Source organism: Dendronephthya gigantea, unplaced genomic scaffold (assembly GCF_004324835.1).
Source record: "Dendronephthya gigantea isolate DGI-Jeju-01 unplaced genomic scaffold, DenGig_1.0 000047F, whole genome shotgun sequence".
Classification (NCBI taxonomy): Eukaryota; Metazoa; Cnidaria; class Anthozoa; order Malacalcyonacea; family Nephtheidae; genus Dendronephthya; species Dendronephthya gigantea.
Window position 1 is genome coordinate 305,549 of NW_021163057.1, and position 18,363 is coordinate 323,911.

An 18,363-nucleotide genomic window follows, 5' to 3' on the forward strand; every position below is an offset into this window, starting at 1 on the left:
TTTGCCATTCACTGATTTAGCATCTCCGCATACATAGCTACTTTAATGTAGTTTATTCAAAACGTTAGAACTAAACTTTAAAAAATGTTAACATTTTACGAGGTTTGTATATTGTTTATTTTTATTAAAATACTCTGTGGTTCCCCTGTAATTTCTATTCATTCTGATGTTTGCAATTAATAAATCAAAAGAAAAAGATTAAGAGTTAAGCAGTTGACGTATTGGTTTGGTCTTAGTACGCGGTAAGTATTATACCGTCATCAGTTTATACATTTTTAAAGCTCCCGCGGTCAACTCTGTGAGTGTTTCTCTGGCGATCACGTGTTGTTTTTGCTGACAGGAAAAGCGGAAGCTAATTCGAGCTATATAGCTATTACTACGGCATCTACAAGCGTAAATATCTAATACACTGAGACTGAAGAAGAGGATTCGACTACGTTTGGTTGTAAACTTGTAACACTTTGATTTTTGCAAGTAAGTATGACTACCACGTTTTTGTCGTTTAAACAACACACAAATTCTAGTCATTGCACGGCAGTATATACTGATTAATTATGTCTGATATTCTTCAAATAGCTATCTTCCATGCATGTAAAAGCTGTAAGTTAGGGAGAAAAACAAATTTCCATGTCTTCACGACTTCACCGTCTCAATTTATACTAGCCTATACCTTTTATTACATTATTATAATTATATTAGTTATATATTATCCTCAATTCATATATGATACCTTATTTTTAACATGGTATATACCGTTACCTGCATGCGTTTTCATTATAGAGCGGACTTCTCGCTAAAATGTATCATTAATGAAATCGATTTTATACTGAATCGGTAACCGCATGGGTGTCGGTGAGCAATTGTTTGCAAACTCGCACTACAAACTAAAACGGCGTCAGGCCTTGACGACAATAACGTTTATTTAATTTATTTTATTTAACGGCAAACTGCATTTTGAGGATTGCTGTTTGACGTAAGAATAAGAGCGTATCTTCGTTTACCACTGTTTTTTCGTTTATATATTTTTTCGCTCAGACCTTTCAAGTCGTCATCAGTACATCGAATATTATATAAAACATCAAATATACACAAACGTAATTATATAAAGCATGCACGCAAGAAATCATTTCACCGAATTTACATGCATCATGCATTCGATTATAAAATATTTAGTGGTTTGAATGACCAAATAAACAAACGATCACGTTCTTTAAAGGTGGATGATGTTAAGAGGAAAATTTACCCTTAGGCCATAGTCATTTCAGCCCCTTTTGGGTCAAAATTGGCTCTAAAATTGGCTCTTCCATCGCCTATTCCGGATCCACAGACAAAAAGTGTAATTGGTTTAAAGGAGTAATGTTTATAGAGAAATAATTTTACGGGCATAGCCATGCAATTCGAGAAAGCTGTGTAAATTTTAAAGCATTTCATCGCCATCGACTCTTCAGAAATTAACGATTATCGTCGTCCATGAACACAAATAGCTAGTCATTGCCAGGGGCATTACTGATTACGAATATCGCACGAACTAGTTAAATTTCGAATCATGCTATCGGTTGAGCGACATGAAAGATCGACTTTTTCAGGTCATTTAAATCTATAATTGATGTATGTAAAAGTTCCATGTCTAATTAAATACGGGGGGTAACTCATAATACATATTATACCCGCAAATTGACACCAAATGTCACAAAATGGCAACTTAATTTCGAAAATAGACAATTCGACGTCATTTTTAAACGCAAATATGGCAGGGGTATTTTTATTTGATTCTAAGTTGTTTGAAGACGCTGGTCCCTGGTAATATTGGAACTTATATATATAGTATATATATATATATATATATATATATTAATATATATATATATATATATATATATATATATATTATTTGTTTCTTTTCTGTGACTGTGATACATCGCTTATCTCACCATTCCCAGGAAACAAACACATGTATGCCGAATATTTGCTAAATGCTTTTTATATGCACTTTAATTATAATTCCGAATATTGATATTGGCCGGACAACACAACGAATCGCCATGCAAAAAAAAACTGGAAAAGTCATTCGTTTAATATCATCCATCTATACATCCAAAAGATCACAGTGTTTTAAAGATTGTTTATAAGTGATAATATATAAAGGAAAAACTATAAAACTATATAAAGGACAAAAGTTATGATAGGCATCAAATATATGAACGATTACATTATGCACTATCAGTAACCTCCAAGTTTCTGCACGCTTAAAAAATTATATATCTCCATGTTTCATCTAAGATTTTAAATGTTTGTTTCTCTATTTGTATATATTTCGTGTAAATCTGAAAGAAATCCGAAGTAGCGGAAAATCCCATTGACAGATCCGTGGGGCCGGTGGTCGAGCAAAAACATTCTTTATAAGAAAATGCAAATTTCAACAAGATATTTTGATACATCAATAATAACTGCCGGTTCAAAGTAAGCCCCGACGACAGTCTTTGAAGACAGTTTCACAGTTCCTGCATGATAAATTTGGTTTCGGCCTGCATGTGCCATATTTCAGTGACGTCTGTCTGTCTTAAATACACATGCACTCGCGTCAATAGATAATGCATTAGCATCTATAACACTTACAAAAGTTTTTTTCACCATGATCGCTTTGTTTTGTGCGTTTAATTACGGTCGATAGATATCGTAACATACAATAAAATCCGTTGCCACGCATATTTTGAGCCATCGTAACTCGAAAATCGTTCTACAACACAACTGAGCTGTATCTACAATCTGATTTTAATTTACTGCTTTGAATTCATATCTACAAGTTTTCGTGTTTATCTTTATATTGATTAAATATAATAAAGGAACATCTTTGAAAGCACCTGCCCAAAATCTTGCGTTAATTCTGTGTAGAATCAATCTATTGGCTACGTTTGTTAGAATATATTCATAATTTTCATACTAACATTGTATATATTTAATACATACTAAATAATTATGCATTACTTTGTCTGTGTACCGATAATTCCGCCGACTGACAAAGAAATTACTTTTGTAAGCGATGAATTAGTCAGTCCACTTTCTCTAAATTTCAGCTGACGCAACTTAGGCAAAAAAAGGATGCTTTCCATTTGCTCTTTTAGTTTCAATACAACTCATATAATTATATTCGAGAGGGCATGAGAAAAATCACGATGTTTGATTCGTTACGCTTCGACCAATAGGAATTCGTTGTTATAGGTATCGTTGTGACGTAATAGGCGCTCTTATCTTGTCCCAAAGTACATTTCAAAATACTTTAAACGCCAAGCCAAGCCCTCTGCGCATTTTAACGATCTCTCGGTAATTTGTCAGCGTGTGACAAAATTAAACAGAGTGCCTTAATATATTGTTTTTGAATTTCTATCACGAATCTAACGGAACGGACCGATGTTCTTGCGTTATCAGGCATCACAACGTTGACATGTCTTATGTAATCAATTAAGCAAGAAAAATAAGACGCTGCCGTGTATACGTGTATCTGTTAATCCCTGAGAGAACAGATCAGGAAGACTAAAGGTGCCATTTGGACAAAGCGGAGACGACACATTTGGTAAGAATTAAGATACTAAGGTTTTTCGTGGAAATCTATTTGAAAGAATTTAAAAATGTCGACTTGATAAAGCATTATATGGGCCTCTGCGATAGTAAGATAAAGTTTTGAAGCACACATTTGACAGTTGCATGTATATGATTCTGCTGCATTCATATTATATACATCCATATATCATTATGAAATCGCAAAAGTTTATGCCAAAGTTTATACATCCATAAGGTGACATGCCACTTGCACGGGAAGGAAAAAAAGCCTTTAATGCAGACAGTAAACATCAATTTCACGCAATGTGAATCACTTGACTCTTGAATTACACTGAAGCCGGCGCGCCGTTAACCGAGCGTTGCCGAAAGCAATGCGATACGAAGGCCGTAAGTCGTCTAACCTAAATGACCGCAGTCAGCGATCTCCTTGCCGGCTTGCCCCGCACGCTACAAGGAACTCATTGGTATACGAATGTAATACATTTGCTGTCGTCCACTAGAATTTGATAACCCAATAAATTCATCCCTTCAATGTGCAACGTCAACCTCGTAATAACAAATTAAATGCAATACTATTCAATGAACGCGACATCGTATTCAAAATATTATGTTTATGTTGGGCGCACACCCTGGGTGTGCAATTAAAAGTTGTACATTCTGTAGTAATCTCGGTATAATTTCATTCACGATTTACCGCACCGTTTGCCATAGAGCGCTTGAGTGCACGAGATGTTTAGCTCGCAGGATCTTTTTCATACGCCGCGCGTGTCCGCCGGTCGATGTCGACCGCAGAACACAGTAATTACACGCAGCGCTGTTTGACTACAATGATGCTGGTTTGTGTGATACACAATCTAAGTAAACATATCAGCAGGGTAACAGAATCGCGGTAATATTTATTAGGATTAGCGGGTCAGTTTGGGAATCTTGTCTTTCAGTCGCGGTGCGCCAGTTGCATTGTGGCAAGCAGTGCTATACACCGATTATATTGCTGCCTTATTTTGTTTTAGAACATTTTGAGTGATTAGGTATGCTAATTTACAATCGCAGAACTACGCCACGGCCACATGAACGATAACCTCGCAACTGGACAATCAATGTGAAGAATCATGAATATTCTGCCGTGGAAAAGCGGATCGATGTCGTCAGTTCATTTACCGCAAATTTTGCCGGATTAACAGATGATTGCGTGCGTAAAGCCGTGTAAGAACAAGAGCAAAACGCTGTAGCCTTTCAAGGGACAGTTTAAAGTTTAACTAAGTCGATCTTGGTCGGAGTTATCGCCAGATTTACGATGCAGGATAACGGGAAATTTCGCTTCTGCGACAATAGAAGCGAAGCTACAAGTCCGAAAGCAGGGGGAAGAGACGGCGATCGCATTATTATAAATGTCGGGGGGCATAAACATGAAACGCACTTGAGTACATTGCGAAATTTTCCCGACACAAGGCTTTCGTGGATGGTTGAAAGCCCGTTAACTAAGGCCTCCAACTCGTCGGACGATGGAAAGCCGGTGGAGTACTTTTTCGATCGGCATCCAGGGGTCTTTGTACATGTCTTAAACTACTACCGTACCGGGAAGTTACACTGTCCCGCGGATGTGTGCGGTCCTCTATTTGAGGAAGAGCTAAATTTTTGGGGCATCGATGAGCTTCAGATGGAACCGTGTTGTTGGTCCACGTACACAAGACATCGCGATGCCCAGGCATTTGAGAAGGTCTTCACGGTCAACACGACCCATCAGGAGGACGACGTATCCGAAGGGGAGCCGAGCGGCATTGGAGGAAACCAACGACAACCACTCTGGTACGGAAGATACAAAGAAAAACTTTGGGGTATGTTGGAAAAACCGTATTCTTCAAAGAGCGCACAGGTGAGCAATCACATAGGGTGACTCTATAGATAATTTAACAACAAAAACAAAATTCAGCGCAGTTTTATGGGTTATTTTAGCTGATACTTATGCATGGATAAAATGATTTCATATACTTTCGATAAAATAAACAGCTTTTATGTTCTCGTGTGGAACATTAAAAATATCAGCGCTACTTATTTTTTAAGTATCTGAGAGTTGTTGATTTTTTCTTTGCTCGTAATTTAATCGCTTGTTTCCATGACTGTAATGCATGCAGCATCCCAATATACGGAAAACCAATTTGCATTTCTCATCATTTTCATTCAATCGTTAACCTCAAAGATTTGTAAATATTATTTGTGGACATATGCTATGATTCCCGACATAGACTAATCATTTGTAGCTGTTTCGCTTTTGACATTAAAATAAAGACAAGCTTTAGATGACTCATTATTATAGCCAGTGTTGATCTGTCCACACAAAGACGTGAACCTATATGAATGTGTATTACAATGTCGTATTTAAATCTATTTTCGCTTCCTAACTGCGAACCTTTATAACAATTATTTAACAAGCAAAGCACACACAAGTCCTATTGGTTTTCGCATTGTAGATTGAAGACGAAAAGTGAATGCTTTGTCGATGTCCAGTCTTCTTTTAACGTGGCCCCAGCCTCTTTTCGCGAAATTCAAACAAGTTTGTGGCAGTTTCCTAGGGAAGCGCGCCAGGTGATATAGATCCTAATTATTTTGTAAAGGCGATTTTACACGAAACCAGGGATCGAAGCTTCTTTACAAAGATACGTGCAATATAAGGCGAGAAAAACGTCAGTTGCCTGTCGTGGCTTCGCAAATTTCACGAGATATATTAATAAGTTTATCGACGGAGGTTGAGTTCATCGTGAACTCAACTCATCATGCATGAAAAGTTTGATGGCTGTGTGATGTGTCGCAGATGTTAACAATATTTGAGGAATGTGCGGATATACGATACAGCAATTAGATATTGCATAGGAACAAAGTTAATTTAAAGATCACAACAATCAATATGAGTAAAATACATCGAGGGCTTAAACTTTAAGACGGTTAAATCGACTGTCACACCGCTCCCGGTTAAGTATCATGCAACATGGGGCTTGCTAATTGTGGTAGAGATATATTTTAATTTTCTTCTGTCTTGCTTGAAAGCAGTCATATTCCTCACCATGACTAACTTTCAAGATCAGGATATTGATTATTAGAAATTCTCGCTGATTACATCAACACATGCATGTATACAAGTCTCATTAGAACTCGACACTGCGCTGCCGGTAATTTTGATCAATCTATTTTGAAAAATACGATAAGATCAACCGAATTCAATGTTTCCCCAAGATGAATGCCACGAAATCATCGCAATACATTATATGCTTTATGTTGTTACAATGCTAACACGAAACCGTTTATTGCATGTATGTCTGAAATCTGTGGAAAGGACGTTGCATTTGTTCAAATGACATTGTCGTGAGGAAAAAATGCGAAACCTAATATCTTTCGGCGTAAAGACCTATAAAACGGAGTTAAACACGTTGTTTTTCTATTATTGTCTGGTTGATAAAGATCGCTACCATACGAGGTTTAGCGCTGGGGTTGCATGAGAAACGTTGAAAGCTATATCAATAAAATCGGCTATTATTTAGAGATTCCTAATTTGCGGTTTTCAGAGAATATTACTGCATGATAAGCAGAGAGATTGGCTAAATCTTTAGACGTTTTAATGATTTTTCAAGGAAATGCAAAAGACTTTCAAAAGGGTCTCAGGGATTTCAAAATGCATGGTTGGTGCGCCAACGCAAATTTGCAAGCAATATTTCGTACAGTGTATGTGTACCCTTCTTCATTGTTTTATCAATTAAGGCCTGTTCACAGGCACGATCCAATTTTTGGATCCAATTCACTTTTGACAATTCGGAAATGAAGTTTGTTATTGACAATGCTATTGTACTGCCTTGACTTGAGTTGATTTCTGCCCATTTACATTGCAAGTCATCAGACTATATAACATCCGTCAGATGCACGTGAATTGGATCCGACGGAATTGGACCGTGTGAACAGGCCTCTAATTCAATTATTCTAACATCGTCGAAAACATTGGGTATACGTGTTACGTTTTGTGTTGCGCTAAAAAAATTCCCTCGATCAATTAAGTTGTTGCACAAAAGCACAACTAGTTCTATGCATCTTTATATCGCAAAAAAGGTGCAAAGTGATCAAAGGTTTCGAGCGAAGGCTTTGAGAATTTGTACATGCATATAATTTATATTAAAGAGTTTTCTGTACCAGAGGTTTTTAAATTTTCACTCGATCGTTTAGGTAATTGCATGGTCTATAGTCGGCAATATGAATAAAAAAATCCACACTGCATGGATGTGCATGTTTTTACTTGAAAAGATTAATTGGTAACGCCGGCGTGAAAGAAAAAAATCCAAGATTCATTATGAAATTTCAGATATAATTGACCACAAAATGAAAACTATTTGAATGAACTCATTTCACTGAGCTACATAATGAAAGCTATAGGCTGCAAGTGGATAATGGCTTTTTTTCTGATCCAAACCAGCTGGTCGAACTATCGAAAAATGCGTGGATAATCTCCCCAAATTAAGGAAGCTTTTGTTTTTCATAATTGAAAGAGTACATTTGGTAATCAAAGCAGATTTTCGACCGAAAATGAGTCGCGTTTTGGCTTATTGCATTGTTCTTGCATCCTTTTTTTTCATCTTTATATGTATAAATTCTGATTATCCCAGAGCTACATGGCCTACAATTTCCCAAATTTATCCCTGCATGGCTAAATGACTCAGTGAAATTTTTTTCGTGCTTTTTTCCGTACATCTCGGAGTGTTTTGTTTACGGTTACCTTTTCCTTCTCCCGATTTTTCGGTACAATCATACAGACATGCAAACAGCTATAGTGTTATATTATGAATACGCTTTGTCTGGGGCTCTATGGGATCTGCCACCTGATAAAAATTCTTGTTTCCGGCAACCCGTTTCGCAAAGTAACAATTAAAGCAAGCAATCCTTTCTTACGGATGCTGTCTGCCGTATTTGAATGCTTCATTACTTTGGAACCGGTTTATACAATCGCGGTCGCAAATTCACACAAAGGGCCTACAAAGATTGCACGCTGGGACTTTAATATACTCACGACATGCAGAAAAAACCACAGTCAGAAAGCCTATAAATACGATTCGTGAAAAATCGTTGTGTAAGGAAAAGCAATTTATTAAGCCTTTGTACAAAATGCCGCTACATTAATGCGACTTACTAAATATATTTCGAATCAACAATAGGGAGAAAATTTACTTCGAACGAAGCGGTTTAAAATCAAACGACAAAACATATTAATGTGCATTAGATTTGTACCATGCAAAAAGCCGATTTAGCTCCAAAAGCGTTTGTTGCACCCGCTAATCCATTTTGTGAATGGCAAACCTAACCTAATCAGACACGTCCCTCCTGTGTGCCACAAAATACAGTTTACTTAATCAAACAACCAGAGATTATTGATGCATCAGTGCACGCGTGTGAAATCCTAGCGCGAGGTTTGACTCGCGTCCTCGGTTCCAGGCCTATGAGAAGCAACCGAAAATTTATATTGGAAGAAAACTTCATGTTGTCATATAAAAAAATCTTCCCTGTTTCGTCAATCAGTTGCACAAACAGGAACGCTGAGGTATATAAATGCTCGTTTATGAGCGGAACATCGCATGCGGTCGAGAGTTTGTGAAAGTAATTATTGTCACAGCATGAACTATTAATTAAGGAATGAGACGAGAGAATAGGGCAACTCGCCGCAATTGACATGAATTCTTTCCAATTAATTAAACAGTTATTCCAGAGATGGGAAGATACCGATCGAGATAGCTATGATTATTCGATGCGCTCGCACACAAACGAGGTTACGAGCAGAGATTTTCTGCGTAGCAGATGTATAGCTTTGAAAATACGATTGTTGGACGAATATTGAATGGTTGTGCATTCGATAATTTTGTGACAAATTTTAGTCACAAAATTATTATGCGCCATGCACTTATTTCGACCGTAATGCAAGAATACCAAGCCAAGACTATTTTAGAGTTCGTGAGTGATTAACTGATTTACCGCATGTGCATCGCATTTTTGCCTGCCTTTTTCCAACCAGAGTCGTCTTTTTCGTTCAAACATAATTCAAGTATAAGAAAATTGAACCATTATATATACTTATTGCAGCGATCCAATACTATTCAAGATTAAAAAACAACTAATCAGCACATTAAAATTGGCCACAGGGACTTTGTGCATCAAAAAATTAATACTGAACGCCCGGATTGACCTCGTTACACATTGACTTGGCTGAAACGAGCCAGCCTCTTCCCCCAGGACGATTCCTGAACGGCTTCATAATAAGTCTGACCGAAAGAGAGTGGTCAGTGAACACTAGCACTAAAATTATAATTGAAATTACAAGTTGCCAAGCTATACACTGCTATCAGTGCTATGGCTGATTGAGACCGACATGCATGCATGGTGGCCATAAAAAATAATCTGGTCAAAGAATAGCGCAATTTCCAGATCAGAGTTCGGTTAAATAGATGAAAAATTCACTGGTTTTCTCTGCGCACTACGACCAATGGTGGTTTTTCATTCATGACAACGGGTTAAAGTTGTGATTACAACAAGTCGTTGAATTGACCATAACGTTTCTTCTCTTTGCAGATACTTGCCTTGGTGTCCCTTGTGGTCATCATCACATCCGTTGTGACATTTTGCCTGGAGTCTATTCCAGCATTGGACCCATACAAAAGAACATTCCAAATCCTTGACTACGTTTACTGCGCAGTCTTCACGTTGGACTTCCTCGCTCGTGTGTCGTCCTGTCCTGACCTGGGCGCGTTCTTTCGTAGCGCATTGACGTGGTGTGACATCATGTCCGTTTTACCTTTCTACACGAACATGATTTGGACGGTTAATTACCTCAACGTGGTCCTGGTCGTTCGCCTCTTTCGAATATTCAGGCTGTTCCGTTTTTTTCGCTTTATGAGCGGTATGCAAGTGATAGGACACACACTGAGAGCCAGTGCCCGAGAACTGCTGTTGCTGGTACTCATACTGCTCATTCCAATGGTTATCTTCTCAAGTCTCTTATTCTACACAGAGAAGGTAATGTGCCGTCGCATTGTCATGGCAATATTTTTCTTACATAATGCCCGAGAGAGTTTCGCAATAGCTCTTGACTGGTCTTACCGCGTAGGAACGTCGTTCGGCCATAAAGGGAGAGAAAATCCGTTTATCAATCGCCTTATAAAGAAAATTACTCTGATAAACGCGTGTTCTGTATGAGTGTAAAGCACGTGGTGAAAAGACACCAATAGCAGTCAACTGCATATGGATAGCAAAGGACACCATTTAGACAAGTTTTAGGCGTATATCAAATAAATTTCGTCGTTGCTCTACCTGAATGCCTATTTTGCCAATTGCATTGCAGGAATTTGATGGTGATCCACGTTTCCAAAGCATTCCAGATTCATTCTGGTGGGCAGTCATTACCATGACAACTGTAGGTTATGGTGATATGTATCCAAGAACAGCATTGGGACGATTCATTGGTAAGTATCGTTTTCTAGATGGCTATACGATAGCTGCTCCTTACTCTCTCTTACTTTCCCGCGCTCCGTCTTTCTGTAATCTGGTTCACAGCATTGAACAGAGCCTCGTTATAAAAGGAGCAATAGTTAACTCACAGAAATGTGGAAACACGAAATTACATGCCCCACAGGCCGCAGGTAAGCGGTTTAGACCGTTTAGTCTTTGAAAAATGTTGAAATCGAGGTCAGACGCAGATAACGCGAGGTCAGACGCAGATAAACACCGCCCCACTTCGAAACATCTCTACTATGGGATTCAAGAAAGTGACCTTAGAACCATGTCTTTTATGTGATATTTTCGTTCAATATCTTTTTCAGGAACAATGTGTGCGTGTTCCGGTGTACTAATCGTTGCGCTGCCTGTATCGGTCATCGGCAGTAATTTTTCCCTATTTTACTCCCACGCACAAGCTCAGCTCAAGCTTCCGCGTAAGAGAAAGCAACCGGTTTTAGTTGGCGCTGCAAGTGCATTGATGTCGACGGTGGAGCCCGAGTTGGCGTCGTCCTCCGGCACCGATTCCGACTCCGCATGCGATAGCGCCTCTGAAGCAAAGTGCAAACCTGGCAGCAAGTGTTTGCTGAACCGAGCAGCAAGCGCCAAAGACGTGCAAGTTGAGGTGGAAACCATAGAACTGCGGCGAAAAATGACACCAGATGCGAGACCACCTTGGTACCAAAATAAATACAAATACGAAAGTACCCACAGCTCCCGCAGCTTGGAGAGTAAGCATGGAGGGGTGTTTTCTTGTGGAAGCCCTGAAATGGGTCTTGAAAAAGGCCTCAAAGCCATGGGTGACATCATGCTTAACATTGCAGCGCCAATGCAGAGACGAATGGCGATATCTGGTGTTTCTCTTGTTAACTCGCCCTCTCTTCGCCGAAGCAATAGTGGCAAAAGGCGGTCAAGATCGAAGTCGGGCGACTCCTTACGAAAGCGTGCCTACACAACGGGCTCAGACAACGGAAGAATTGAGGGTTTTGGCGATCTAGGGCAAGGTAAACGTAACGTGGAAAATGATCCGGGCAACGATTTGCTCTATACGAACAGATCTTTGACGCCGAAGTCAGATGTTTACCAGTCACAAACGTCTGAAAGTGACGTCATGAAATCCGGTGAAGAGCAACCTACTGTTGTTGAAGTGAAAACTGGCTCTGAAATACAACGCTCCAATGATACCGAAGACAGGAGTGACTCATCCTGTCCTGAGATACAGCCATTACTGCAAGGTCCTCCTGTACTGCACAAAAACCAAACAAGAAGCATGCAAAATATCAACCGGGCAAAGGATAGCGATGGAAGGCAAAGTGCTGATGTTGAACGCTCCGGAAGACGTGCTCAAACGCCCGAGTTCAGCGATACCCCGAGACCCTTGGATTATAACAAACTTTCACCATGGTATACCAAAACGAACAGTGGAGAAAAAAATGGTCCTGGGTTTCCAAGGTTTGGCAGGAGAAGAAGTGCCACAATTAACATATGCAATGTATAAGAAAGGGAAACTATCATTATGCACGGTACTTCACCGTGGCTGAAAGTAGAGTAGAGAGTAGTTTACCTCAAATGTATCTTAAGCCGGCCATAATAGGCGCTGGTCTTCTTAAACGTCTCAAGACTCAAGACAATACTTTTAAGATACAGTTATTGCTGCGAAGAAATTGCAAAAGGGTCGATGCCCTCTGCCTCTGGTGTCTAATCAGTAACTGTTTGTCACTTATATGGCTCTTGATACTGAGACATGATTACGTTTGGTTAATTCACAAAAGGTAATCCACAAATTTCAGGTATAATGGCTCGTAGACTGATATTATAGCCCTCAACATGGATACAAGCTGAGAGCAAACGCATCCAACAGCGAGAAGTTTACAGAGATTTGATATTTGAGTTTGCATGAGAATGCTGAAATATGTTTATTTATTTATTTAAAAAAATGTCTATATTGTGTCCTTATTAGAAGGTGACACTATGGCATGGCATAGGGAAATTGTTCTGGTAAATATTGTCAATATTATATCAATGTTATTTTTTTTAATAAAGTGTAAAATTGAGGATTTGAGGCAATTGCTCTGGGTTGAGGTCGTAGTATAATATGCCCTAGACTGAACGAATTTTTCATCAGGAAATTTTTTGGCACCCTTTAAAAACAAATCCTATACATCAACGAAGACATATGGTTGCATACGAGTATGGTAACTGAGCTATATAGATCAGTATTCAAAGGAATATTCACACCCCTCCCCCAGTAATATGCACCAGGACTGAAGGACCAGGTTTTATATCGAATCTACATCCTTATATCGGTGTATTGATGTAATGTATGCATGTTTGTTCGACAGCATACTGGCCATTTTAACGTTCATGAATGAACTATATGCATGACATGCACTGATGCAGTTTTTTTCGGCGGACCATTGTAAAAACAGCAAAACATGGTGGATGTATAACGAGGAATACAAATTGTAGCCATTATATATACAGACATTAAACTTTCATAACTATATAATTAACTATCCCATCAATGAACCGCAAAACATACTTTCTCGGCCATAGTTCTTATTCTGCATATTCTAGACGAGGAATCAAAGTTACCTAACAACAACAATTTATATTCCTTATAGCTCGTCGTTTATATTGTAGTCACCGCACACGTTAAATATCGCACATGCAGCAAAATTTATCAAAGCAGCAAACAATATCACATATGCAACAAACCTAACAGCCCGTTGTACGGAGAATATAGCCAGCGAAATCCTCTCCTTTATATCGCCATTGCTAACATAAAAATGCTGCATATTCACTAACTAAAGTGTTTAAACTCCATTGAAAAGTAGTTTCTGCAAGGTCTAAAGTTAGCTGATTTTTTAAATCGATGCTACAACTGTTGGTATAGTTGTTGGTAAAATTTAGACGGGACAGCTCCACGAGAATTCCTTTGTCTTTGAACGATTGGTTCCGGTTGATTGCGGATGAAGGCTCTCAAACAGAGGCAACAACTCTCGCAAGCAAAAGTGAGCTCAGCCTTCCTTAGGGATTACTAATTCATCATTATTTTGGGATGATTAAAACAGGCGCTGTTTCAAGATTGCAGATCCAAAATGTTCAAAATTTCTAGCATTTTTTTTTAATTTATAGTCCACGATCAGTGAAACCTGGGAGTGTACCCAGGTCGAAATTGCCAAATAGTTTTTCACGAACCGCTCAATAGACCCTTCCAAGGATAGAGACACCATCTTGTAGGGGGCGCAAATTAATACAATATAGAAAATTCAATGGCAACATGCATGAGTGTTAATTATTCTGCCATGAGGCGGGCATCAGTGAATTTTGTATTGTCTTTGCACCCACTGCAAGATTGTGTCTCTAACCTTGGAAGGGTCTATTAAACCTTTGTGCCCCTTTACGGCCTTGTTTTGCTAATTCTGAAAGCTAGTTTAACTGCGAATACGGGTTAAAAATATACACAAGACGTCGTCATGGAAAGCCCTTAGAATCTCAAAAAATTAATGCAACTGATATGTCAGCTTCGAGTGATTGCAGTTATAAAGGCGGATTTCCACTTACAGCGAAATCGTTCGCCAGCGAAATATTTGCGTATTTCAGTTCTTTTGAATTTTAACAGCATAAATAAATTAGTTCGACTTGACTGTTCCGAATTCAAAGAAAAATATTGCGCTAGCGAACGATTTCGCTGTAAGTGGAAATCCGCCTTAAGAGATATACTGGACCAAGGCTTTCCTTATCAATAATTGATAAGCTCTTCTCATTTAAATGCAACTAAAAATTATGACTCCAAATCATAATCTGAAGGTTACCACAGCAACATGAATATATGAGAGAAAATTCAACGACATTCTCAAATGAAAGCATATTGAATAATTATGAGCGGTGCAGCTGTTTCACAAATTGGAACCCGGATGACAACATCTATATAGTTAAATATATATACATCGTGTTACAGAATAACATTCGTATCAACGAATTTCTATTGCTTTTAAACTCGTACTCCTGTTCCAAAAACATCGAGGGAATTAAATGAGAACCATTTGGAGATGTCTCGGCAATCAGAAAGCACGAACGAAGCTAAGAAGGATCGAATTATTTTAAACATAGGCGGAAAACGGTTTGAGCCGTATCAGAGCACCTTACAGAATCAACCCGACATGCCGCTTGCTTGGATCACGAAAAACAAGGAAAAGTTGGATTATGATCCGGACACGGGAGAGCTGTTCTTCGATCGTCATCCTATGGTCTTCACGCAGATCCTTAACTACTTTCAGACGGGGAAACTGCATTGTCCGCGGGGAATGTGCGGACCGTGTTTTCAGGACGAGTTGACCTTCTGGGGCATCCACGAACAGCAGATGGAATCTTGCTGTTGGTCGAACTACACAAGTCATCGTGAAGCTCAAAAAAATCTTAAAGCACTCGATTTTCAACCACAATACATTAAATCCGAGCATGGCGAGAGAGTGGGCGAGGAGAGAGTGGATTCACATAGGAATGAGCCTGATAACTTCTGGGATACATACAAGCCCATTATATGGGAAGTCCTAGAGGAACCTTATTCTACCACAATTGCCAAGGTAGCTTATTATTATTTATCGGCCAAATATTGAACATATTTTTATACCGGTATATTACATATGCACCGTATATAAATACGACAAAAGCAGTGCATATTCAAATTTTATATTGATATCGTCAAGAAGAATTATAATAATAATAATAATATTGGTTTTACTATAGGAAAAAGATAGCTATACATCTTTAAAGCTCATGAAATCTCCCCCTCTCCTAGCTCTGTTAAAACTATTTTTCGTACTGTGTTGCTCCCTCGTATAACAAACAATCTGCGGAAATTATCGTCCTATAGTTTGAGTTTTCGTATGCTGGACGGAGTATTAATAACTTTTAAAACCTTAGACACACGTTTACACCTAGACTCCTGCGCATACTTAGCGAGCATGTCCCGCTGTTGTCCCGGAAAACAAGACTCATGCACTACTATATACGCATGTATAGCTACGCGCTGAAGTTTATATATATATGGTTAATACCAATCACTGACCGCACTTCGCTTCTTGCAGATCTATGCATGGATCTCTTTGATATTTGTTATCATCTCAATATGCACCGCTACTTTATGGAGTATTGCTACATTTCAAGGTAATTTCCTTGCTATTCTTTTGTTATTTGCTGTTTATGATTTCGTTTGGTAATTTTCTTATTTAACTTTAGCTGTGTTTATTATTACGCTGCTTTTCCTCCTGGGTTTCTATGTATGTTATACAAACAATTTCTATGTATCTTTAATATACAAACAATCATACCATTTGCTCTATATGGTTGATAGTAAGAACATATTATACGATATAGGCTTTCAGCACATATGCGACTCGAGGAATAACTATTTTAATTCTTCCTTAGAGGAGATCGACGGTCCAGGTAGTCCAAAGCTCTATCTACTTGTCACTGAGGGAATCTGTACCGTTTGGTTCTCGTGTGAATTCATCCTGAGATTGGCTTTTTGTCCACATCTGAAGTCGTTTCTGACCAACTATCGAAACTGGATTGACCTGATTTCCATTATTCCAGCCTATTTTATCATCCTGAATGCCAGCAGTTTCGTCGTAGATGTTCTTACGATCTTCCGAATCTTCCGTATCTTTCGCTTCATAAAACTTCTCTACGACTTGCAAATAATCGGGAAGACATTTAAGGCAAGCTCGAATCTGTTCTTGGTACTGCTCTTTGTCTTAATCATTCCACTGCTCATCTGCTCCAGCGTGTTGTACTACACAGAAAGCAACCATGGTGATGCGTCGTCCAAGCCGAAGTACACAAGCATTCCAGCCTCGCTCTGGTGGGGTATCATCACAATTACCACCGTCGGCTATGGCGATCTATCACCGACATCTATACCAGGAAAGATATTCGGCATATTCTGTGCGCTTTGCGGTGTGCTGTTTGTATCAATGTCTGCGTCGATCGCAGGGAGTGCCTTTGTCCTTTATTATAACCTCGCACGTGCACAGATGAAGATTCCTGGAAATCGCCAAAAGTTCAACATCGACGTCGAAAGCCTTCCAACGATTATCAACTTTAACAACATACCCAGTCTTTCGTCGAGCCCCGAGGACAGTGGTTTTGAACGTTCATCGGGGTCTGCTAATTCCGAGGAGATGAATATGAGAAAGTGTCTCGCGATGGGTAAGGACAGAAAACACGATACTCACCCAAGTCAAGACAAAGACACAAGCCCCGTTCCTGATAAACAATTGTACGACGAGGGTTATTTCGATTTAGTTAAAAAAACTATCGTGCTGCGAGAAAAAACACCGCTGTAACTTATAAATTTATGCTAATGCAAATGCAAATGCAGAGAACAAACTCGGTCTCCATGCCTATAGCTTCGAACGAATGTATATTTGCGTTATTTGCTGGACTTTACTGGCAAATCACTTGATTTTGACTAAAATAGCAATCCTCCCTTCGATTGTATGTGAGGGTAGCTAAGCTTCCCTGTCTTTGAAGGTGAGCTGCAGAGTCCCATATTAACTGTAAAGAAATTACTTTAATTATTTTATTTGTAAATATTATCATCATGAATTCGCCATAAATAACAAAAGTTATGTGTTTCAGGATGGTTCTGAAATGGAAGATAACTTCACTCTTTCTCTCCAAGATGTATCATTTTTTAACTTTCAAATACTCATTCTCTCGAAGTGTAGTACAGTTTTCGAGGGAACCCAAAAAGTAGTACAATGTAGGTTTCTCGATCGTTCAAGGCTGATTCCACTCGTGATAAGACTCTTTTCTATTCAGTAAGATTTTTCCCAAAACTGGTTCCATGTAAAATAAGATTTTTTGCAGGAGAGGAACGGATGGAAATGTTTCCTTTGTCTGTGAGTAACAGCCACAGAAAAGGTCTAAAACCTTTCTCTCCAAGGGAAATTCCCCTGAATGGAAATGGGCGTTCTCCTTTTAATGAGCAGGATGGATAGTAAAGTGCAGGTAAGTTTTTTTTGTGTGATGCCATTAGTTCTGGCCGAGAATTGATAAGACAAAAGAAACTTCCATGTTTCTTGAATCGCGTGAAAAATCTCCCTGAATGGAAACAAAACAAACTCTTATTAGAATTGGGTGATCAGGAAATCATTACATCATAGCCGTGGTCTACATGGATGTACAAATAGCTATTTCAGCATGTAGTAAAAAGGTTATCTTCATAAACTTAAAGATGATCTATCATCACCCACTTTACCCTGCAGTAATTACTGCGCA

The 18,363-nt window shown here is 38.8% G+C and overlaps 2 protein-coding genes across 5 annotated transcripts; both read left to right on the forward strand.

The window, feature by feature from the left end:
- The first annotated feature begins 385 nt into the window (after positions 1-385).
- On the forward strand, positions 386-13,128 carry LOC114527875 (potassium voltage-gated channel subfamily C member 1-like). 4 transcript variants are annotated; one of them, XM_028549585.1, is made up of 5 exons: positions 386-474; positions 4,569-5,431; positions 10,153-10,596; positions 10,922-11,042; positions 11,400-13,128. In XM_028549585.1, the coding sequence occupies exons 2-5, from the start codon at positions 4,853-4,855 to the stop codon at positions 12,569-12,571; spliced, it is 2,316 nt and encodes a 771-aa protein (XP_028405386.1). In that variant the 5' UTR covers positions 386-474; positions 4,569-4,852; the 3' UTR covers positions 12,572-13,128. The 4 variants fall into 4 exon arrangements, with proteins under 4 accessions (XP_028405386.1, XP_028405385.1, XP_028405388.1 ...); XM_028549584.1 differs by lacking the exon at positions 386-474 and adding an exon at positions 3,257-3,571; XM_028549587.1 differs by lacking the exon at positions 386-474 and adding an exon at positions 3,257-3,571 and having other exon boundaries at positions 4,609-5,431.
- Positions 13,129-15,026: 1,898 nt separating this feature from the next.
- Positions 15,027-17,688, forward strand: LOC114527850 (potassium voltage-gated channel subfamily C member 1-like). Its single transcript, XM_028549553.1, has 3 exons — positions 15,027-15,662; positions 16,167-16,245; positions 16,507-17,688. Exons 1-3 carry the CDS (start codon positions 15,129-15,131, stop codon positions 17,424-17,426), a joined length of 1,533 nt encoding a protein of 510 aa, XP_028405354.1. The 5' UTR covers positions 15,027-15,128; the 3' UTR covers positions 17,427-17,688.
- Positions 17,689-18,363: the final 675 nt, after the last annotated feature.